Here is a 23,683-nt window from a genome sequence, read left to right as displayed (position 1 = left end):
TAGAAACAAGTACACTGCTCATCCACCACTATACCACAGCCCATTCAGTGCCGGCCTTGTCCACGGCGCCGGATCTGCTTCGCCGGTACTCTCGTCAACCGCCGCGCATCTACAGCGGCTCATTCGTACTCCCCACCGGAGACGCTTCATCCACACCCCCCGGAGCCGCCCCACTGACGCCCCCGTCGACGGCCTCTGATCCTCTTCGCCGACACCTTCCTCAACCCTACCGAAGCCGCTTCGCCGACACCTTCCTCAGCCCTACTGGAGTAGCTTCGCCTATATCATTCTCAACCCTACCGGGGCCGCTTTGCCAACTCACAAGTCCACAGCCTCAGATCTGCTTCCTCACACCCTCATCCAACCTACCGGAGCAGCTTCTGACGCCCCATCCACGGCCGCAGATCCGCATCGTCGACACCACCCTTAAGCCAACCACCGGAGCAGCTTCTGACGCCCCGTCCACGGTCGCAGATCCGCATCGTCGACACCATCCTTAACCCAACCACCGGAGCAGCTTCACCTACGCCCTCGTCCACGACCATAGATCCGCTTCGCCCACACCATAGTCCACCCTACCGAAGCCGCTCCACAAACACCATACTCGACGGTTCTAGATCTCCTTACCAGACCCTGACAGCCAGCGCAGTGTCATCACCCTCGATGTTTCTAACCTGATTCCCACAGGCTAGAGAGATGCCAAGCACCCGCCACGGCCTAGGCACTTGTCACATTTAAACCCGTCCAGCATCACCTGCCCGATGTACTTCAAATATACTAACCGGTCGCTGTTACCTGTTATGCAGCTGGCAAAAACTACAAGGACAATGTTTCTTCTGGATCTAACAGCTTGGCCAACCAAGATCCTAGACTGAGGCATTGCTATGATCTTGTAAGCGCATCTCTCTCTCTCTCTTGTATTGTTCTGTGCCTGCCAGCGTGCTTTGCTAGGATTTTCGACCAGTAATCCCTTTGTGCAGACAAGTATTTCTACTACTGGCTGCTAAATTAGATATGTAGATGTCATACATGATACTACCTCGTACCTCCGTTCCTAAATATAAGTCTTTCTAGAGATTCCACTATAGGCTACATACGGAGCAAAATGAGTGAATCTACACTCGAAAATGAATCTATATACATTTGTATGTGGTCCATAATGGGAATTCCAGGGGCAGTACATTACACAAAATCGCAGGTGGCATGTAGGAATTCCAGTGCACTACATTAGGCTCCCTTAGAGTGCCTGCTAGTCCAGCATACAGAGTCATGGCTAGTTTATGGTACGCACACAATCGTTAATTGGTGGTTTAAATATGCGCAAGGGATATGCACTGTAGTATCATGTAGGGATGTCTGAAATTAGCCGTGGAACGTCGCAAAAAAAGGAGAGGTAGCGGTGAGCCTATACAGTGTGCCATGGTACGTCACTCCTCCATTGCAATCATCGTGACATGTTATTTGTATGCCAGTTCTATTAGCCAAGTTTCTTAGGGACAGTTATTACGAGTTATCCTAAGAAAGTAAGCACCTGTGAATATAAGCTCCATGTAATAAGCCAAGCAGTTATTTTCATTGCGTTTTTAGATTATCTTTGGTATGATCAGTGGAAAGTCTAGACAACATTATATTTTTTTTCATTTTGCTGGCCATATGGAAATTAATTTGACTTGCAAACATCACAAATTGAACCCAGTGCAGTAATTAATATGATAGGAAAATAGACCGTCACTATTTCCTCAAAATGCAAATACAAAGATACCATCTACTTGGCACAATCTACTTTGGTCAATGTTTTCCATAGAGATCCCATTTCCAAAGTTAAACGAAGAACGCATGACCCACATTTAAATGAAGAACAATTATTTATTGAAATTCGATGGTCCAAGTGGCTGGTTATTATCGTATAGCAGCACCACCTGAAAGCATCATATAGCAGCAGTAGCAGCTCATAGCAACTCATCATACAGTAGCATCAGCAGTATGCAATTCATCATATACCAGCAGCAGCTCATAGCAATTCATCATATAGCAGCAGCAGGAGCAGCTCATAGCAATTCATCATATAGCAGCAGCAGGAGCAGCTTGTAGCAACTCATCATATAGCAGGAGCAGGAGCAGCTTGTAGCAATTCATCATATAGCAGCAGCAGCAGCTCATAGCAATTCATCATATAGCAGAAGCAGCTCATAGCAACTCATCATATAGCAGCAGCAGCTCATAGCAATTCATCATATAGCAGCAGCAAGAGCAGCTCATAGCAATGCATCATATAGCAGCAGAAGAAGCAGCTCATAGCAATTTATCGTATAGTGGAAAAGGGGAGAGGAGATGCAAGAGGGCAGGGCAATGAATGCTTGCGTGTTTGTTTTTACTTGAGGGCCAGGTGTGACACGGGCGTCAGCGGTTGCATTTTGTGTGTAATATAGGCAGACAACAGAGTCATTTCACTATTCCCCTTCCCTCCAATTTTTAGTGAGGTTCTACCCGAAACACCCCACTCCAAAGCGAAATTAGTTAAGCCCAAGCCCATAACTCAAAAATGACTTCTTTACATCTTTTATCGCTTATTTTGACAATATGCCCTGAAAAGGAGGAATCGAACTGGCCCTTAACCTGCAATTCAATTGTGCGTGCAATGATGAATCACTCATGCCTGCTATCTGTACATTTAGGCATCATCATACATGGCATAACCTAATACATGTGCATTCCATTGTAGAATCTGGAAATATGCAATGTTTATGTTAGTTCATACGTTGCACATGATGTTTAAATGCCCCTTAAATCTGGTCAGTCAAGTGATGGTCTTTAAGCCTCCTTCTTTGCTTCTTTTCTTGATATGTAAGATTTGCTCACACATCTGTTCAATTGCTTGTTTGCTTCAGCCAGCCATACTAGGACTGTTTGCTTTCATTACTTGTTGTTCTTGACATAACACTCTAACAGAGCTTGTCAACAATTTAAACACTAAGGGCTGCTGTAGTTGGGCCTTGTCTAACTCATAGGTGACATAAAGGTTTGGTTGTACACTACAGTAGGCTCTCCAAGAGTACTTGGAGATCCAGTTCGAAGGTATGCCTAGTTTTTACATAGTGCAGAAATAGTAAATGCTCATTTCATTGTGTGCAAGTGCAAGAGATGCAACATGTTTCATTATGTGGTGTTGTTTTGTTATAATCTCATTCTTTTGTGTTCATAGACTAGAAAGTATGCATATTTATCTTCCAAGGAGACGAGTAACTAGTTTGTGTCACCTTGCAGAGGGGGTGCAATGAAGATAAGATTGAGGATTTCCATGTACAAGACGTTAGGAAGGAGCCTTGAAAGAGAAGTAGGAGCTGCGCTGAACCTATTCAACCTGCTAAGGTAAGTCATTGTATGCAACTCAACAGTTCAATTCCTTGTTTGTTTCAGGCATAGTTAATTTTCTCTTTTCAATTGCTTTATTTGTCCTCAGTTAATGAGATGCCCAAATAATCATGCCTGATGTTCGGTACTTGTATCACTATTAGTTGACATAATTAAAGGCCTTACCATTAATTACTCTGCCGAAGTGTGCCTGAAGCTTTGAAATCTATTAACCAACTATTATTGCATGAGGCTCACAATCTAGTTTATACTACGCTAATGATTGCATAGTTTTGCCTGCTATAGTATGTTTGTATGAAACCCTCTGCTGTTCATTATGCTCCCTAAGACTTTAATTGAGGCACAGAATGGCCAACTGCTTGCTTACTTATACGCAACGTGCTGTCTAAATTTGTAACTTGTCTGTGTTTTCGATTGGGCCCCAACATCATGCTCCTCTGGTGAGCTAAGAGGGATTTCTGTATGCAGGCTACACATACTATCTTTTTTATAATTTTTAAAATATCACCTGCTTATGCTTCATGACGTGTAACATTTTTTTGAAAGTGACGTGTAACATTATTGTTAGTCATGTTTTGCCATGTAGTACGAAATAGTGTCTTGTTCGCTTCACTGTTGTAACTATATTTTTGCCCTAGTCATGTGTACTTACAAAAACATTTCAGGATGAAGTGACATCAAAACAAAGATCTGCAAGCTGTGCGGCATGGCCGTTACCGAATGATTATGGATTGGAATTGGAATGTGCTGATGTTCTCGAGCATCAACTAGTGGTGGCAAGACAACGTGTACATGATTGTCAACGTATAATCAACAAGTTGAGACTGGACATGCAGGTATTAGATGCAGGAGTAAAAAAATGAAACAAGACACTGAGGTAACCATGAAGGAATTGGAGATTTTGCAGACTGAAATTTGTGCTATCTGAATCCGGTCAATCCTATTTTCTGAAGAGATTATAGTTCAATTGGAGTTAAGTTGATGCGCGTCCATGATGTATGAGCTGTATTTGCCCAGTGTATGTAATTTGTTGTTTGTGTATGCTTTATTATCACCTGTGCCGAACCATAATGCCTAGTGGGTATAATCGGCTGTAATTTCTTTATTGTATATTGTAGGATTATTCTGCCTTTCTATGCCTTGATCTCTTTGTTGTAATAGTGTAGGCTTTTTAGAGGTGATAGTATTGAGTAGGATAATTCTTTGAATATGCTATATCGTTCGAACGGGGGCCAATTCGCCCAACCATGGCCCGTCATGGGCCGTCGGTTCCATGGGCCTTCTACGTCTCGTAGGATCCATGGGCCTTCTACGTCTCGTAGGATCCATGGGCCTTCTACGTCTCGTAGGATCCATGGGTCTTGTACGTCAAGTAGGATCCATGGGCCGCAGGCTCATTTATGGGTCTTGTACGGGCCTTTAATGGGCCGTAGATGGTCCTTTAATGGAAATCGTACGTTTTATGGGCTGACCATAACGGGTCGTTAATAGGCCGTATTTGGTGATGCTATGAAAATGTCCCAATAGACTAACGGTCCGCAAACAGGCCGACTGTAACGACGGGCTGAATTTGGCCCACAAACAGAAAATGACAGTTACGGGCCTTAAGTAACCGAATGCTGCAAATGAGCCAAAGAATAAATGGGCCCTCAGAAGGCCGAAGGTTAACTTGGGCTGGAAACGGCCCAACGGAATAACGGGCCGTTAATGGGTATAAGGTGATACACTGTTCATTACGGGCCAGTTTCACCACGGGCCGTTAATGGGTGTAAAGTAATACACTGTTCATTACGGGCCAATTTCAGCACGGGCCACTAATGGGCCAAGAGTTACAAAGGGCCTCATATGGGCCGAAAGACGTCATGGGCTATACATGGGCCAGAAGTGAAAACGGGCTGGAATCATATTGGACGGCCCAGATGACTCTATTGGGCCTAATTCGGATAGGGCGTAACGGGCCTTGGATTAGCGGGCTGTAAATGGGCTATATGCGAACAGGCCATTCACAGGCTTTCCATCGGCCGGCCCGCAAGCTTTTGACCAAGTCAAATGGGCCGGCCTTTTCATAGGAATGGGCCACTGTTGGGCCGTGCCACGTGTCGACGTATCATAGGCGCCTTCTGTCCAGTGAGTGGATGACATCTGTCCCAACGATGATTCGACATGTGTTTCCTCTAGCCAATGATGATTTTACACGTGGAAAATCCCCATTCGTCGGGGCTGTTAATGGGTTATCGGATCCAAAACCCGACCCGATAGCTTAACGGCGTTCCGTTACGGTGGATGCCACGTGTCGGTAACCCTTGACGAAAGCACTTCTGTGACGCGCGATTTATCGTCATGGAAGTGGACACTTCCATGATGAAAATTTTGGTAATGTCATGGAACACTTCTACGACAGCACAGGTATGACTATCTTGATTCTGTCATAAATTTGTCATGGATGTACATGCATGACAAAAAAAGCGACCTACTATGACAAACACGTATCATCACGGAAGTGTATTTTTTTTAGTGGTAGTTTCCCACACTTATATTCTATCTATGCTGCTTTGTCTTAAATAGATATGATTCGAACTGTATCTATCTTGATTTGGGAACATAAACTAGAATGATAAAAGATCATACAGTGACCATACTACATAGATATATGTTTGTTTCATGATGTTATCCTGTCCACCTTACTACTGAACTGGTTTACCAAAATGAGTTTCATATACTACATTGTAAACCTGAGATGTGTTTGTTTGTTTCTCTTTTAGAACGTGGATAAAATATTGGAGAAGAGTACCCTGTTATGCAATGGTAAAGGAAGTAATGTAGATAAGGTTCAAGATATAGAGACATCCCTGTTGGTCTCCAAGAAAGCTGATAAAAACTATATTGAAGACACTGAGACAACCCCAAAGTCCTGTCTTGATGTAGTGTTCGAGTTACTGGCTACCACTGCTGGCACCAGCTCTTCGAACTCATTGCCTGAATCAGTTCGGCTTCTTAACTCTCAACTTCAAGTTGAAAGACATCGATCAGATGTTATGCGACAGTCAGCTGAAGGACTGAGGAAGTCCATGCAAAATTCAGATGCATAGTTTCTGGTGCAACATCAAGCGCTGGAGGACTTAAGCACCAAACAAGAGAAAGTTAATAAGCTTGCTAAGCATCTTGCCAGCATTATGAGTACCGAGGATATTATTTCTTGTGCTCTTCTGAAGTGGTTTAAGTACTGGACTTATTTTGCTGCGGTGTTTATATGCTGCTGTGTTCCCTATATTTGCACTGGTGGCGAACTTTGATGCCCAGTGGATGTAATATGTGTAATAGCCGTGATAGCCTAGTGTAAGTTACTTTCTTATTTATTTCCTTGTTGTCTTGTTTATTTGTTTGCTTGTACTTAGTGCAGTTCTTTTTCTGCGGTTTGCTAGTGGCTGTAATAACCTATTTTTTAAAACTAGGCCACAATAACCATGGGCTAATATTTACTGTAGTGACATTGGGCCTCCTACGGGCCGTAGAAACAGTGGGCCTTCTAGAGGCCGTATAAACTGTGGGCCTTCTACGGGCTGTAGAAACAGTGGACCTTCTATGGGCCGTAGAAACAGTGGGCCTTCTACGGGCCGTAGAAACAGTGGGCCTTCTACGGGCCGTAGAAACAATGAGCCTTCTATGGGCCATATCATCAATGGGCCTTCTACGGGCTGTATCATCAATGGGCCTTATACGGGTCGTGTGATCGGTTGGCCAAACATGGGCCAAATAGACCGCATTCTGGCCGAAAACGGGCTAGAGTTGGAATCGTCCATTCATGGGCCGACCATAACGGGCCATCGTTAATAGGCCATATTTGATGACGCTATGAAAATGGCCCAACATATTAACGGACCACAAACGGGCCGACTGTAACCACAGGCTAAATTTGGCCCACAAGGAGAAAATGACAGTAACAAGCCATAAGTAAACGAATGCTGGAAATGAGCCCAAGAATAAATGGGCTCTGAGAAGGCCGAAAGATAACATGGGCTGGAGACGGCCCAATGGAATAATAGGCCGTTAATGGGTATAAAGTGATACACTGTTCATTACGGGCCAGTTTCACCACGGGCCGTTAATGGGTGTAAAGTGATACACTCTTCATTACGGGCCAGTTTCACCACGGGCCATTAATAGGCCAAGAGTTACATAGGGCCTCATATGGGCTGAAAGACGTCATGGGCCATACATGGGCCAGAAGTGAAAACAGGCTGGAATCATATTGGATGGCCCAGATGATGCTACTGGGCCTAATTCGGATAGGGCGTAACGGGCCTTGGGTTAGCGGGTTGTAAATGGGCTATATGCGAACATGCCGTTAACAGGCTTTCCATGGGCCGGCACGCCACCTTTTGACCAAGTCAAACTGGCTGGCCTTTTCACAGGAATGGGCCTCTATTGGGCCGTGCCACGTGTCAACGTATCATAGGCACCTTCTGTCCAATGAGTGGATGACATCTGTCCCGACAATGAGCCGACACGTGTTTCCTCCAGCCAATGATGATTTTACATGTGGAAAATCCCCATTGGTCGGGGCTGTTAACGGGTTATCGGATCCAAAACCCGACCCGATAGCTTAACGGCATTCCATTACGGTGGATACCATGTGTCGGTCACCCTTGACGAAAGCACTTCTGTGACGCGCGATTTATCGTCATGGAAGTGGACACTTCCGTGATGATAATTTTGGTAATGTCATGGAACACTTCTACGACAGCACAAGTATGACTATCTTGATTCTGTCATAAATTTGTCATGGATGTACATGCATGACAAAAAACGCGACCTACTATGACAAACACGTAAACACGTATCATCACGGAAGTGTATTTTTTTGTAGTGATGGTTTAGAACATATACCCAGATAAGAGTCCGGAGTTCTGGTGACACGAGTATTGCGTGAGATTAAATCCATGTGCGGCTCCAAACACGGAGAATCTGTGGCCTCCGTGGTGGGGTTGAACCTCCAATCCTTGGATGCCACGGTGTGCTCTGGATCTAAGGCCAGAGTGGTCATAGGAGCTATCTCCTAGATGCGGTCTGACGACAGATTTAGGTCATGTTAGTCAAGGTGACTGGGAGCGGTTGTCGCTGTCTCGAATCCGGCGAAGATCAAATCTCCACGGATGTCCACAACATAGTTCATACTCCCAAATCTGACCTGATGGCTAGGGGTGTAGCTATCGATCTGCTCCAGGTGGCCAAACGAGTTGGCCTGCAGTGCGAAGCCGCCGAACATGAAGATCTGTCCGGGGAGAAAGGTTTCTCCTTGGAAAGCATCACTATCAACGATTGAAGTGGTCATCGAACCTTTTGTCGATGGCATAGTGGAACTCTCAATGAAAGCACTAATGCCGGTGTCAAAACAGGCGGATCTCGGGTAGGGGGTCCCGAACTGTGCGTCTAAGGTTGATGGTAACAGGAGATAGGGGACACGATGTTTACCCAGGTTCGGGCCCTCTCTATGGAGGTAATACCCTACTTCCTACTTGATTGATCTTGATGGATATGAGTTTTACAAGCGTTGATCTACCACGAGATCGTAATGGCTAAACCCTAGAAGTCTAGCCTGTATGACTATGGTAATGACTATCTCTCCTTTCTGGACTAAGTCCTCCAGTTTATATCAGCAGCGGGAGGATCTAGGGTTACACAAGGTCGGTTACAAAGGAAAGGAATCTACATATTCGGTAGCCCAGCTTGCCTTCCACGCCAGGGAGAGTCCCATCCGGACACGGGTGCAGTCTTCGGTCTTCGCATCTTCACAACCCATCAGTCCGGCCCATGGCTAACTGGCCGGACGCCCGAGGACCCCTTAGTCCAGGACTCCCTCAAGCGCGGCGACAAGACGACCCGCTACCACCTTCGAAGCGGGCGCGGCGGCATGCTGGCTGATCATAGCCACCGCTGCTGGAGCTGTCGTCGGAAGAAGAGTCGTCGTAGCTAGACGAGCCATGGCCGGCGCCGAAGGCGAGCCCGCCGTCACTCTCGTCAAGGCCATCGCCAAGGCCGAGCACCTCACAGGGCAACACTCGACGCGACAGCCATCTTCCCCGAACACCCTCACGTAGAGGGTCGCGTTGCCATCGTACTTGAAGTGGAGGGCGCACCACCGGCCCAGGCCTCGCGCACGGGCAAACATCTGCCAGTCGCGGGCCAGGCCTGCATTGCCCGCGGCAGAGACCTCGACCGCGACCCACGAAGCCTTTCTGCAGCAGCTGTTCGCCTGCAGCCAGAGACCGCCTGGACCAGTGGCTGGCAGGTCCCCGGCAAGGAAGCACGTGAGCTGGAGCCAAGTGCTGGCTGGGTTCTCTGACCACACGACGAACTCCGGCAGCACTTCCACCGAGTGGAAACGCGGCCTGGGCGGCCGCGCGACCATGGCGTGCCTCCCTTCATTGACGGGGCTACCACGACTCGGGCGACCACCTCCACACAAAGAGGCGCCGCCTTGACCACGAGGGGCCACGGCGGGGGTCATGGCGTGCTTGCAGGGATGGCCATGCCCCCTCTTGGGCAGCGGTGAGCTAGGCCCCTCCTGGCGAACCTTCCCCTTCTCTACAGCCAAGAGCCTCTTCGCGGGTGCCATGGGTGTCGCCGCCGGCAGTGAAGCAAGGAAGAAGAAGGAGCGGGAGAAGCAAAGGGAGAGATTGGTGACAGGGGCTCCGCACCCCTCTTCCCATTTATAGCCAAGGGCAGGCCAACCACCGGCCTGCACGATCTAAGTTAATAATGATCTTTTTCTGCATAGAGCAAGGACTCGTCAAATCAGGCAATTGCCGAGGTGGCGTGGGGAAGCGCAGACGCCCGCGTCCAATCGATCACCACACGTCAAGCGGTACCACATGCTGTTGGGGCCCGCGGCGCTCCGCGCTTGCCCCTTGGCTTCACCTTGAAGCCAAGCCCGAGCGCGCCTTGGGCCCAGGGGCTACTGTCGGTGTTCTAGGAACGGGGGTCCCCAGAGTGCCTGCCTGCGTCCCACGGCGTGGCTCCACCAGCGGCCCTGTACGGCCCATCTTCACCAGCAAACACTCAAGACCCTCGCGAGGAGGACGATGTAAGACCTCCTCAGGGGCGGCCACATCAGGCCGTCTCGCTAGGGGCGGAGAGATCAAGGCAAGGGACACATCGAGAGGTTTGTGTGATGCAAGCCATGACGACGGGTGCCGGCGCGCATAGTGTCCTTGTTTCCTGTTTGGTGCTAAAGGGGAAAGCACAGATGAGGAGTCTCGAGGCATCATGCAAAGGCTTCCATATCGGTGCAACAAGACCAAGACCAGCAGGACGAAGGTTATCATGGAGCCCAAGACGGCGTCACCACCAGAGCCTTTGGCAGGCGAAGACTACTTTTGTCAGGATAGCTTGTACTAGCTGCCCCCTTCGAATTTGGCCGTTGTGGGATCCCTTCCCGCTCCATATTTGGGAAGAGGACCAGGGCCTCTATAAATAGGACCAACCACCACCATAGCAGGGAGGAGACCGAAATCATCCCCAACCATGCAAGTTCACCAAGCACAAGAACACCTCTCCTCAGGAGGCTGTTCATCCTCAGCCCAAGACGCAATCCACTACACCACACTAGAGTAGGGTATTACACCACAACGGTGGCCCGAACCAATATAAATCTTGTGTCTCTTGTTCTTTGGGTTCGTCGAGCTAGGCCGTGAAATCGCGTTGAGTGCGAGCTAGAGAGGGGGAGAGATCTTTGTGCGCATCCCAGTGTTCGAACCTTAAGGGTTTTGCCAAAACCTGAAATCCGACATTTGGCGCGCCAGGTAGGATTGCCCGAGGTGGGTGATCTTGTCACTTGATGCGCCTGAACTAGTTTCTGCCTCGCGAGGCGTGCGCTCCCCAATACCTGGTGAGGCCTCCTATGCTCGGAAGGCGTCCAGGAACCGCAAAAATTTGTTAGGAAATTTTTATTCTTTCGTATCCTGGTCGCAGGCACTACCGGCCATGAACCAGTGCTTCGCGTCGCGGTACCCGGGGGGCATGGATTGAGAGGGGTGCGCCAGCTTGCGAGCTCGAGCAAGGGTGCCTTGCGAAAGACAAGAAAATGAAAATGCTCACGAGGGCACCTGTCCAGCCCCCTCGCGACGGGGCTACCACTACTCGGGTGACCACCACCACGCGAAGAGGCCCCATCGCGACCGCGAGGGGCCGCGGCGGGGGTCATGGCATGCTTGCGGGGACGGCACGCTCACGAGGGCACTTGTCCAGCCCCCTCGCGAGGCATGCGAGGGAGAGTACGGGTCAAAAACGAGGAACCAAGAGCAAAAAGGGAGGCAAAAGGGCAACGGAACCAGGCCAGCGAGGAACACCAAAAAGCAAATTCTCACAAAAAGGGGGGCGAACCAACTGCGGAAAGCAAATGAAAAGCTACGTCCTGCACCTAGTCTAGTCTTCTTGTCTTCTCACCAGCGCGGAGCTAAGTGTTGCCACTAAGACGTGGGAGGGAGCCCCCGAGGCCCGAGGGCGGTACTCCTGGGACTCCGGAGCATGTACAGCGCTAGTCATTATTACATGAGAGTGTCACGAGCGAAGATCTTCACAGGCACCGGGCCTTGCTTCATGGGTAGAACCTTTGGAGATGTTGGATGTTCTAGGCATTCTGGATGGGGATCCCGTCCTATGTCTCCATGCGTGTCGCGCCAGGCCAGGAGACGTGGGCGACCCGAAATGGGCCCTCCTACATGGGTGAGAGCTTGTGCATCCCTTCCCTAGAGAGAAATCGCCTTCGGACAAGATCACCCACCTCGAGCTTCCTAGAGCGGACGCTGCGGTAGTGGTACCGCCGCAGCGCCTGCTGGTACCTCGCAGCTCGGAGCGAGGCTTCACGACGGCGTTCCTCCCCCAGCACAAGGTCCATCCCCTGCATGGGATTATGCTGTGTTTCATCAAACGCCAGGACCCACGTAGAGCGATGCCTGACCTCGTGTGGGAGAACCGCTTCTGCTCCATAGACGAGGAAGAACTGGGCCTGTGGGCCTGGTGGCGGTGGTGCGAATGGACCACAACATGGACTGGAGCTTGTCGTGCTAGCCCCTACCATGGGCCTCGAGCTTCTTCTTGAAGGTCTTGGTCTTGAGACCCCTCAGGACCTCCGCATTGGCGCGTTCGGCATGGTCGTTGCTCCTGGGGTGCGCCATGGAGGCGTAGCAGATCTACGTTCCAAGGTTAGCACAATATGTTTTGAAGAGATTGCTAGTGAACTGTGAGCCATTATCGGTGATGATGCGATTAGGGACCCCAAATCGGCTTACGAGGCCCTTGATGAACTTGACTGCTAACCCAGCTGGGATGGTGCGGACAGCTTCCACTTCCACCCACTTGGTGAATTTGTCGATGGCGACGTAGAGGTAGAGGTAGCCTCCAGGCGCTCGAGGGAATGGGCCCAGGATATCCAGCCCCCAGACCGCGAACGGCCATGAGAGCGGGATAGTCTGGTGGTCCTGAGCCGGCTGGTGGATCTGCTTGGCATGGAATTGGCAGGCCTCGCAGGATTTCACCAGCTCGGCCACGTCGTTGAGTGACGTGGGCCAGTACAACCACCCGCTACAGAAAGCCTTGCCGACTAGGGTGCGCGGCGATGAGTGGTGCCCGCAGTCTCCGCCATGTATGTCAGCCAGCAGCTCATTCCCCTGTTCCCTGGAAATGCATCATAGAGAAACATCATTCGCCCGCTTCCTGTATAGCTCATCATTCTGAATGTAGTACGCCGTACCCTGCCGGGCCACATGTTCCGCGTCTTCCTCCTTCTCCGGTAACGTGCCTTGCATAAGGTACGCCTTGAACTCCTCGATCCAGCACCCCTCCTGAGGCTCGAGCACTAAGAGGAGGCGTGCTCCTGAGGTCGGGCCGGGGGCTCCCGAGGCTAGTGGCTGGGGGAGTTCCTCCAGAGGTGGCACCGGCTCCGCATGCGGAGGTGTTGCCGAAGGCTTGAAGAGCCGCTCCTCGAAGACGCCAGGTTCTTGGGGTAACCGCTTGGATGCTCTTTTGGCGATGTCGTCCGCCTCCTTGTTGGTGCCGTCGGGCACGTGCTGCAACTCCTGGCCCAGGAATTGCTTCTCCATTTTGCGTACCTCCGCGAGGTATGCCTCCATGTGCTCATCCTTTGGCTCGTACACCTTGTTGGAGAAGTTGACGATGAGCTGCGAGTCTCCGTTGATGGTGTGGCATTTCACCCCTAGGGCCACCGCAGCCTTGAGGCCGGCGATGAGACCCTCATACTCTGCGATGTTGTTGGAGACCTTTTTGCCCCGCTAGAAGCAGAGCTGCACTGCGTAATAAAGCTTGTCTTGATTGGGCGAGATGAGCACGGCTCCAGCCCCCGCACCCTGGCGTGCGAACGCTCCATCGAAGTACATGAACCAGCCATCTCGCGCTTCACTCCCTGGCGAGAGGGATCGGTTCTCGCCTGCTTCGAGCTCCGGGCTATCGGTCCATTCTGCCACAAAGTCGGCGAGTGCGGCCCCCTTGATGACCTGGGTTGTGCTGAACTCCAGGTCAAACGCTTGCAGCTCGATGTTCCATTCGGCGACCCTTCCCGCAGCATTGGGGCTCCTAAGCACTCTCTCCAATGGGTAAGCTGAGACGACCTTGATGGGGTGACCCTGGAAGTAGTGGCGCAGCTTGTGCGAGACCACCAGGAGCGTGAGCAAGAGCTTCTGAGGCATGGGGTATCATGCTCTCGCATCTCGTAGCACTGTGCTGACAAAGTACACTGGGTGCTCGACGAGGGCGAGAAAGCTGAAGGAGTTTTTGGCTCCCGAGGGCTGAGGTGTTTCTTGTCGGTCTCCAGCTCCTGGTGCTTGATGACTAGCCGGGGCAGCCGCTATCTCAGGAGCATCACCTTGGTGTTGTGCAGCCTCATCCGACTTGGGGGCTCCATTTGGCGGGCGCTTGACCCGGGGCTCCTCTCTGAGGGCCACCAGCGCTGCAATGGCAGAGTGGGGTGTGGCAGACAGGTAGAGTACCAAGGGCTCGTGAGGGCGAGGCACCACCATCACTGGCGGGATGGTCAAGTATCTCTTGAGGTCTTAAAATGCCAGGTTGGGCTCGGGGGTCCACTCGAACGGACCCTTCTTCTTCATCAGCTTGAAGAACGGCAAGGTGCGCTCCCCCAACTTGGAGATGAAGTGCCCCAGCGAAGTCACGATGCCTGCAAGCTTCTTCATCTCTTTGAAGTTTTGTGGTGGGCTCATGTCTTCGATTGCCTTGACCTTCTCCGGGTTGGCCTCGGTCCCTCTATGGGTCACGAGGAAGCCCAGCAGCTTGCCGGAAGGGACACCAAACACGCACTTCTTCAGGTTGAGCCGCAAGTCCACCTGGGGCAGGCTCGCGAAGGGCTCCTCCCTTTCCTGAAGCAAAGTTCTAGCCTCCCGAGACTTCACCACAATGTTGTTGACATAGGCCTCAGCGTTTCTTTCAAGCTGCCGCCCCAAGGCAATGCGCATCAGCCGCTGGAAGGTCGCTCCTGTGTTGCGCAGTCCAAATGGCATGCAAGTGTAGCAGTATACCCCGCATGGGGTCAAGAAAGCCGTTTTCTCCACATCTTCCACTGCCATCTTTATCTGGTAGTAGCCTGAGAACACGTCCAGGAAACACAACAGATCACATTCCACGGTCGAGTCGACAATCTGGTCGATGCGTGATAGTGGGAATGGGTCTTGAGGGCAAGCTTTGTTGAGGTTGGTGAAGTAGACACACATGCATTCCTTCCCTCCTTTGTTCAGCACGATGACCGGGTTCGCCTGCCACTCTGGGTACCGAACCTCGTGAATGACACCTACTGCTTCCAGCTTGCGGGTTTCCTAAACGATGAAAGACTGCTTCTCCATGGATTGTCGCCTCGCCTTCTGCTTCACAGGGCGCACATTGGGGTACACCCTCAGATGATGCTCGATCACTCTACTTGGGACCCCAACTAGCTGCTTGGGCTCCCAGGCGAATACTTCCTTGTTCGCCCACAAGAACTCCACCAACTCCCTTTGTTGATCTGAGGCGAGGTGAGCGCCTATAGTAAAGGTGGCGCTAGAGGTCCTGTCCTCGTCCATCTTTATATGCTTCGTCTTGACTTGACCTTGGGTGAATAGCTGCTTCTTCTTGGTTGGCGCAGCCTCCTTGGCCCTGGGCACGGCCTTACCGGCCACGCAAGCTGCTGGCATGGCCCTGAAGGCGAGTTTGAGGGCCGCCAAGGCTTCCTTGGTGTACCCGGCCATGGTGAGGACGCCCTTGCTGCCTGGCGTCGTCATGAGGTTGTAAGCAGGATGGGTAGCCACCATGAATTGGACTAGTGCAGGGTACCCGAGGATGGCGTTGTACGGCAAGCTGATGCGGGTGATGTCGAAGTCGATTAGCTCGGTGTGGTAGTTGTCGCGTGTGCCGAAGGTCACAGGGAGATGGATCTGCCCCAGGGGGTTGGAGGAGCCACCACCGACTCCGGAGAAGGGCTTGCTGCGGCAGAGTCGCTCAAGCGGTACGTGAAGGAGGCTAAAAGCCTCCACGGAGAGCACGTTGAGGCCGGCGCCGCTGTTGATGAGGGTCTTGGTAATGGCTACGCTGCAGATGGTCGGCGTGCAAAGCATCGGAAGCACGCCCGAACCGAAGGTGGTGACTGGGTGATCCCTTGAGTCGAAGGTCAGGTCGGCCTTGGGCGCCACCCAACCCGGGGGAGCCCCCTGCCGCGCAAGGCGTCATTGATCCGGCGAAAGAACGGCTTGATGTGATGGTTCGAGGGGGGCACCTGCGAGCCACCGAGGAGAGCCGCGACGATGGGGGGTGTTGGTCTGCCGAAGCGCTCGATGAAGAGGTCTCGCAGCTCCTCCCATGAGGTCACAGAAGATTCTAGCAGGTGGAGGAGTCAGGAGCGTGGCACGCCAGCGAGGGCCATTGGGAGCCAGATGGCCATGACTTTACCGTCACCCCCGGCCTCCTGGAGGGCCTCCTTGTATGCTAGGAGGAAGGCCGCTGGATCCGCCGCACCATCATAATGGGGCGGAATATCCAGCTTGAACTTGTGCGGCCACCCACAAAAAAAAGACACATCCATGACATTTTGGGCTGAACGAAATTTTTTCTGTCATACATATGACACTTCTATGATGATAATTGTGAAAAAACCCTGTATCATCATAGATGTGGTGGGCTCCTACGTCTATGACAAAAAATCATGACAGAAAATGGGCTTTTCGTCCTGGGCAGGCCGGAGACACAGTTCATCCAGCCTCCACTGCGCGCTACTCTCCACGGGCTCCTATTCAACCACCCCTCCACATGCTACTGTTCATCCTTCCCTCCACCGTCTACTGCCCATCCTGCCCTCCATGGGGTGGTCCTGTTCATCCAGCCCTCCAAGGGGTCCTGTTCATCCAGCCCCAACCGGCTCAATCGATCGGGGTCCTGTTCATCCAGAGGCAACACCACGGGGTCCTATTCATCCACCCCCACCGGGAACTGTTCATCCAACCCCCCCCCCCCCCACCTTGCAACGCTCACTGTTCATCCAGAGGCAGCATCGATCGACTTCAGTTAGCAGCAGTAGCAATGGAATCGCTCGATCGGGTTCAGTTAATAGCCATCGATCAATCGCTCGGGTTCAGTAACGCGTAGCCTGCAGTGCAACCACTCGGGTTCAGTTAGCCCAACGCCTCGCTCGGGTTCAGTTAGAGCCAATGCCTCGCACACACGCGCGTATGTGTACGTGAGAAACACGCATCGCTCGCCCCCCGACCTCCCACCGTAACCGGGAACTCCCCGAAATTTTCCTCGCCCTCGCTTCTACCATAGTTTTTTCTGTCATGGACGACCCAAAGAATGTCATGCAGCTGCATCTCCGGCCCGCCCAGAACGAAAAGCCCATTTTCTGTAATGATTTTTTGTCATAGAAGTAGGAGCCCACCACATCTATGATGATATCGGGTTTTGTCACAATTATCGTCATAGAAGTGTCATATGTATGATAGAAAAAAATTTCGTTCGGCCCAAAATGTCACGGATGTATCTTTTTTTTGTAGTGTACACAATAGTAACAACACTTGTAATGTGCATGGCATGAGAACATAACTGTTTATTCAATTGAAACTAAAATCAACATTGAGCAAGTTACAACAGCAAACAGCCAAACACATTGAAGAAACAGGTTTAAAACATACCTGTTGCACCATTGGAGTTTCAATTGCATCCTTCAAATATGAAATTAGTTGGTATCAGTAAATACTGTGATGCAAGAGAAAAGTAGTATGAACCATAGCTACGGAACCTGACCTGAGAACAATTCTTCTTCTGCTTTAAGAGTTGACTTCGGGTTCAGAGTGGTGGTCCTCGTGATTTGGGCACTGCAGTTGCCTTACTAACTGCTCGTGTTTGGGTGCTCTGTGGTGGAGACGGTGTTGTGTCAACGGGAACTGGGTGTCTATCTGTTGGGGTTGGGGTTAGAAGGGGTGTAGCCGGTTCTCTGTCCAACTAGGTAGGGGTACAATCTGCATGAGTGTGGGTTATGTGGTGTGGGGCTGGTTCTTGGGCAAGTACAACTGTGGTTCTATCTGCATCGACAGGTAGCACGATCTTTTCTGAAGACCGTGTTTTTACCCCCACAGATACTGCCATCACTCCCTCCAATTGAAATGGCTGATAAACAAGAAAAGTAATAGAATGTACAGACATTGTAAGATAGACATATGCAATGGATAGTAGGGAAGAAAACAGGGCATGAAATAATTCACATTTATGTTGTCTAAGCAAACAGAATAGCAGGTCGATGGTGGATGAACAGTAGCTTGTGGAGGCTGGAGGAGGTCGACGGTGGATGAACAGTAGCTTGTGGAGGCTGGAGGGGGTCGATGGTGGAGATGAACAGTATCCCGTGGAGTCCCGTTTTGCGGTACGCCACACCCCTCCCGATGAACAGGACCCCGTTTCGACCGTAGCGCTCCAACACAAGTCCGTTTCGTCCATTTTGTGGTACGCCACACCCCTCCTGATCAACAGGACCCCCGTTTCGACCGTAGCGCTCCAACACAAGTCCGTTTCCTCCGTTTTGCGGTACGCCACACCCCTCCTGATCAACAGGACCCCCGTTTCGACCGTAGGAGGCCCGTTTCCTCCGTTTTGTGGTATGCCAGACCCCTCCCGATGAACAGGATCCCGTTTCGAACGTGGCCAGTCGAACACAAGGCCGTTTCCTCCGTTCTGCGGTACGCTAGGCCTCGTTTCCATCTCCTGTTCCGTCCAAGCCCTCCCGATGAACACGACGCATTCCGTTGCCTCCCCATGAACACGAGGCATTCCGTTGCCTCCCCATGAACACGACGCATTCCGTTGCCTCCCCATGAACACGAGGATGACGCTGTTTCTCTGTTCCGACCCAGCCATGTACACGAGCCCTGGCCGTACGTATGCGCGAGTAGGCATTCGAGACCCAGCCCTTATGTACACATACGTGGCCATATTTTCTTTCTTGCACCCTGGCCGCTGTACGTATGTGTACATGCTACGTGCGCGCCTCTACTACACCACGTGCGCGCCTCTACATCGACCAGTATGTACGTACATGTTCGCGACCAGAATGACAACGCTACGTACGCTTCGACCAGGTGGGTCCCGACTGTCAGGCACTTCCTTGCCAGCGAAGATGTAGCTGGTGGGTCCCAGCAGTCAGGGGGAGAATTGTTTTTTTTTGCCCGGACGCACTTCCTTGCGTGCGAAGGTGTAGCTGGTGGGTCCCAGCAGTCTGGGGCCTGGTGGGTCCCAGCAGTTAGGGGGGCGCATCATTTTTTTTGGACGCACTTCCTTGCGTGCGAAGATGTAGCTCATGGGTCCCAGCAGTCAGGGGGCGAATCATTTTTTTCACAAAATACGATGGCTCGTCCGGTGGGTCCCCGGAGTCAGGTGGGGGAATAATTATTTTGCGCGTAATAAGGAGGCACTTCCTTGCGGCTGTCGTGGACCCAGCTGTCAGCCTCTCCACATACAGTACTCTTCCGATGGAAGTCGGTCGTTGACCATGTTGACCACTCCAGGCCGAGAGCACCAGGGCGGTGGTCTGGATGACGGCGAGGCCTAGGAAGGGGATGACACGGAGCCGGGGAAGACGCAACAGTGGAAGCCCTCACGGAGAGGAGTATGAGGGTTCACTGGTTCGGCTGTCGTTGCCGCAGAATAACAGGGGGTGTAGGTGAGTAGAGGGATGGCCTGGCCAGCGGTGGGAGTAGTACGGGGCGGTGAGGCCTCCGCGACATCACAGCCGGCCACGGGAGGCAGGAGCACGCGGCACGACCATCGCTGCTTTGGGCGGCTAGAGCAAGAAGACCAGAGGTTGAAGAAGCACTACGGCCGTTGGATGGACATCATACAATCACTACAGCTACAATCGTTTCTATTGACTAAGTTGACAAAGCCCTTGGTACGTGTCAAATTAGTAGGCCCACAGCTCGGATTTGGCAGAGAACATATAGCCCATTTGCGATTTGTAAGAATGTACAACCCATTTTTTAATTCTAATGGAATTTACTACAACCCATTTACAGTTTGTTAAAAGTACAGCCCAACTTCTAGCTAGGACAACGATTAATAATTTCAAACAACAGCTCAAAACAGAATTCAAAAAAAATTCCCACATTTTGATGGGATCCGAAATATTTGTATCCGAAATTTCTAGTCAGGTTAAATATAATTTCAAAATAAAGTTGTATTACGTTAAAATCCAAATAAATATTGCGCGCGCAACAAGTAATGAAATTAAAATTTTCAAATTCCAAAAATAATATATTTTTCAAACTAATTACGTGTTTGGTGCATTGTAACTGTCCAGTTATTATAATTACATCCCATTTATTATTTCTTTAATTCCATTTTCTTGTTAAGCCTGATTCATACCTCCTAGGAAAGTATGCAGCCCAGCAGGGCAGAGAATAACAAGTTGACCCGGATATTGTGTACAACTGTCGGCCCAGTTGCATTGCTGATGTTGAAAAAAAGCTATTTTTTATACACACATTAAAAAAAATTGTATAGATAAGGAACATTTTTATACACACATTTAAAAAAATTTAAATACATGATTAACACTTTTTAAAACATATTTTTTAGTCAACAGTGGGCCCACAGCGAGCGGAGGAGGTCACAATACACATATTTTTTAAATACATGATTAAACTTTTTAAAACATATTTTTAGTCAACAGTGGGCCCACAGTGAGCGGAGGAGGTCACAATACACATATTTTTTAAATACATGATTAACACTTTTGCAAAAACAATTAGCCCACAACGAGCCAATTAGCTCCAGTCGGCCCACAGTGGGCCAACAGGGGCCAGTCGGCTAGCTGTAGGCCGACTGGAATCCAATCGGCCTGCTGGGGGCCGACTAGGCCCAGTCGGCCTGCAGCAGGCGGACGGTGTATTATTTTTGAAAAAAATTTACTCAGCGTAATATTTATGAAAATTAATTAAAAATGTATTATTTAAAAAATAGCAAAAAAGGCTTGTGTAGTACAGTACAACCTAACATGGTTACTCAGCCCACATTCAGCGACGCCGGAAAGGCCCAAACAAGGCTTCTGTACAACTTTTTGAAGTCACTGAGCTCAATTAATAACTTAAGAAAAAAGTTAGATTATAGTGGAACCTAATTAAAAGCTGTCACAAGCAAATAAATAATTCAACGGGTCCCACTTGTGTGTGTGCGCGCGTGTGTGTGTGAGAGAGAGAGGGGGAGAGAGAGATAGAGAGAGAGAGAGACCCATCGGCCGATGCTCATAAATACATCCTTCATCCATATGCATTGCTGATGCTTATTAAAAACTTATATAGTTGACACAATCATATAGAACATCATAGCACGCTGAACTTGCATACAAAAATTTCACGCAGGCGGCACAATCAGGATGGAAGCAGTGGATCGCTACGGGAAGGGCTATGTTGAAACCAATGAAGTCGTACATAACGATTCATCATCTTTATCAATGATGGGGAAATATCTTGAATGTTGTGCAAAGAAAACAGACAGACAACACAATAAGTTCTCCTAGCACATTAAGTTGACGTACAACCCTTTCTAAGAAAAGTTCAGGTACAAAATTAGAACATGTCACAATCAAATGTACTGGCATATCAGTGCTTCACACCCATAGCTCGGATTTAAGTAGTATCTAACAAGATTCAGTTGTTACCTCAAATTAGAGCACATCCAGGCAGCCAGCTCTGCCTTTTCTCCCAAGGAAGCAGTGGCCTCCGCCGCGCGATGGAGTAGGCCATGTGCCATCCATCGTTCCGAGCAACACGGGGAAAGTCTGACGTTGACGCCTGTAATGGCGTCGTCGACGGACCCTGGCACCAGCGGCGGCGGCAGGACTTCGATTGATGGATTAACCACTTCTTCGACATGCACGAACACTCGATACAGGTGCATCCCTAACGTGGTCCGCGGCGGCCTTGGTGGCGACAAATAGTACAACCCCGGTTCCTGCACCGGTATCTCAACTCCAATCACCTTCGGTATGGTGGACGGCTTCTTCATCAATGCCATAACCGTCAGAGCCCAGCTGTCTGGAGGAACAAACATACTTACGAGCTCACCTCCAAGGTCGTTGATAAGCTCGTTCATGGACTCGATGTTCCAAGCACGTCGAGGTACTTACGAGCTCACCTCACATGTTAAAAACTCAAGCTCAGAGGGCACCGAGCCCCATCCTGGGTGCCACCGATCAAAGCTCACCAGCGCACCATCGCAGAACAAATGCCGGGAAGATTCGAACACATGACTGCAGTCGAAAGTTGTCCGTAACCTGACGAAGAAATCAGCCGGTGGCGGACAGACTTCGACGAGAAAGTCACTTATTTGGATGTCGTGCGCAATGCCAAGAGCTTTGCCAAGGTCATCCGGTGAGATGGGAGGCCGGTCGCCGTTGATGGTTACCATCAGCACTTTGCCGGCAAACTGGTCGTCAAGCGCCGCCATGCCACTGTTGAGCGACAGCACGCAGCGACCGAAGGCAGGACAGACCTCATTATCTCCGGCTCGGAGATCCGCGTTGACCGGCGACATGATAGTGCGCATGAGTACAGGGAGTACAAGAGGGGGAATTGGGGGAACTGGAGTAGGAATCGAGATTCCAGAGGTAGGGGAGGGGCGGGAGACTGCGGATGAAAAGGTAGCATGAATTTCGATCACACGCCAATATGCTCTCGACGCGCAAGCGCACGAAAACACCAGTGGCGCCCACATGTCAGGCTAAGATTCCTTATTCATTCTTTTTTGGAGAGCCCGGCATTTTTTTCAGGATCTTTTGAGAGCCCGGCCTGAGAGTCATAATTGACCTATTTGGCATTGAGTTACTACTCGGCCCATATTCAACGACACCTCACTGGCCCAAACAAGTGTACATCAACGAAAAGACACCGAGCTCAAATTATATAACTTGAAAAAAGGAGATATACTCTGAACACTCGAGAATGGTTATGCCCTCATTTAGCCCACCAGTAGTTCGAGACAATAAGCAGTTCGATACAACGATATATACAACATTCAAACACTGACTAGTGACTACTACTGACATAAACAACAAGACATGATAGTTCATAAGAAGTCTTGATACACCACCAAAACGCACCCATCTGCAGCGCTCAGACTCTCGTGATCCAGATGAGAATGACATTCTAAACGGAAGCAACTATTACATATTAAGAGTGACATAGACGAGGATGACCAAATGACAAGGAATATGCATAACAAAAGAAAGAACTACCCATCCAGAACCAGCAGCAAAGACAACAAATTCATTCGAAGAGATGATCCAACACCATCATAATTTGCAGCCCCACTTCAGCGACCAGTGATCCGGAGACACCAATACTCCACCCTTTCGATGCAACGGCCCAATTACCTATCAACCTGAAGGCTCAAACCACATCACTTCCTGTCATAATTGAGACATCCAAGGATCAAAGTTAATCCGGATGCCTTTGTCATTCTCACCTTCTTCTGGCTGCAGGCTATATCGTTGACAATCAGGGGAATTTTCTCCCGAACTCCTAGGGCTCGCCATGTAGACACAGTTTTCCATAGCAAACAGAGCCTCTCTGCCATCAAGGTCCTTGCCAACGGTGATCTCCTGGTTAATCGGATAATTGAGTCCGAGAAACAGAGAGTGTGAACCAAGGCTGTTTACCCGCCTCCAACTAAAAAATCCTAAAGGCCCCAACAAGCCGGTATCCTGCTCATAGACGTAACAACCACTGTTAGGATACTCACGTATTACACGGTGCTTTTATACAATGGGGTTTTT

The 23,683-nt window shown here is 50.2% G+C and overlaps 1 protein-coding gene across 1 annotated transcript; it reads right to left on the bottom strand.

Moving 5' to 3' along the window:
• Window positions 1–13,058: 13,058 nt before the first annotated feature.
• Window positions 13,059–13,502, bottom strand: LOC147979325 (uncharacterized). The gene has a single exon (XM_087515154.1). The coding sequence runs from the start codon at window positions 13,500–13,502 to the stop codon at window positions 13,059–13,061; it is 444 nt and encodes a 147-aa protein (XP_087371280.1).
• Between the last annotated feature and the right edge of the window lie 10,181 nt (window positions 13,503–23,683).

This window comes from Triticum urartu, chromosome 3A (genome assembly GCF_056163025.1).
Source record: "Triticum urartu cultivar PI428250 chromosome 3A, HENAU_Tu73, whole genome shotgun sequence".
Classification (NCBI taxonomy): Eukaryota; Viridiplantae; Streptophyta; class Magnoliopsida; order Poales; family Poaceae; genus Triticum; species Triticum urartu.
Note: the sequence above shows the minus strand (reverse complement) of the source record. Positions and strands in the feature narration are given on the sequence as shown.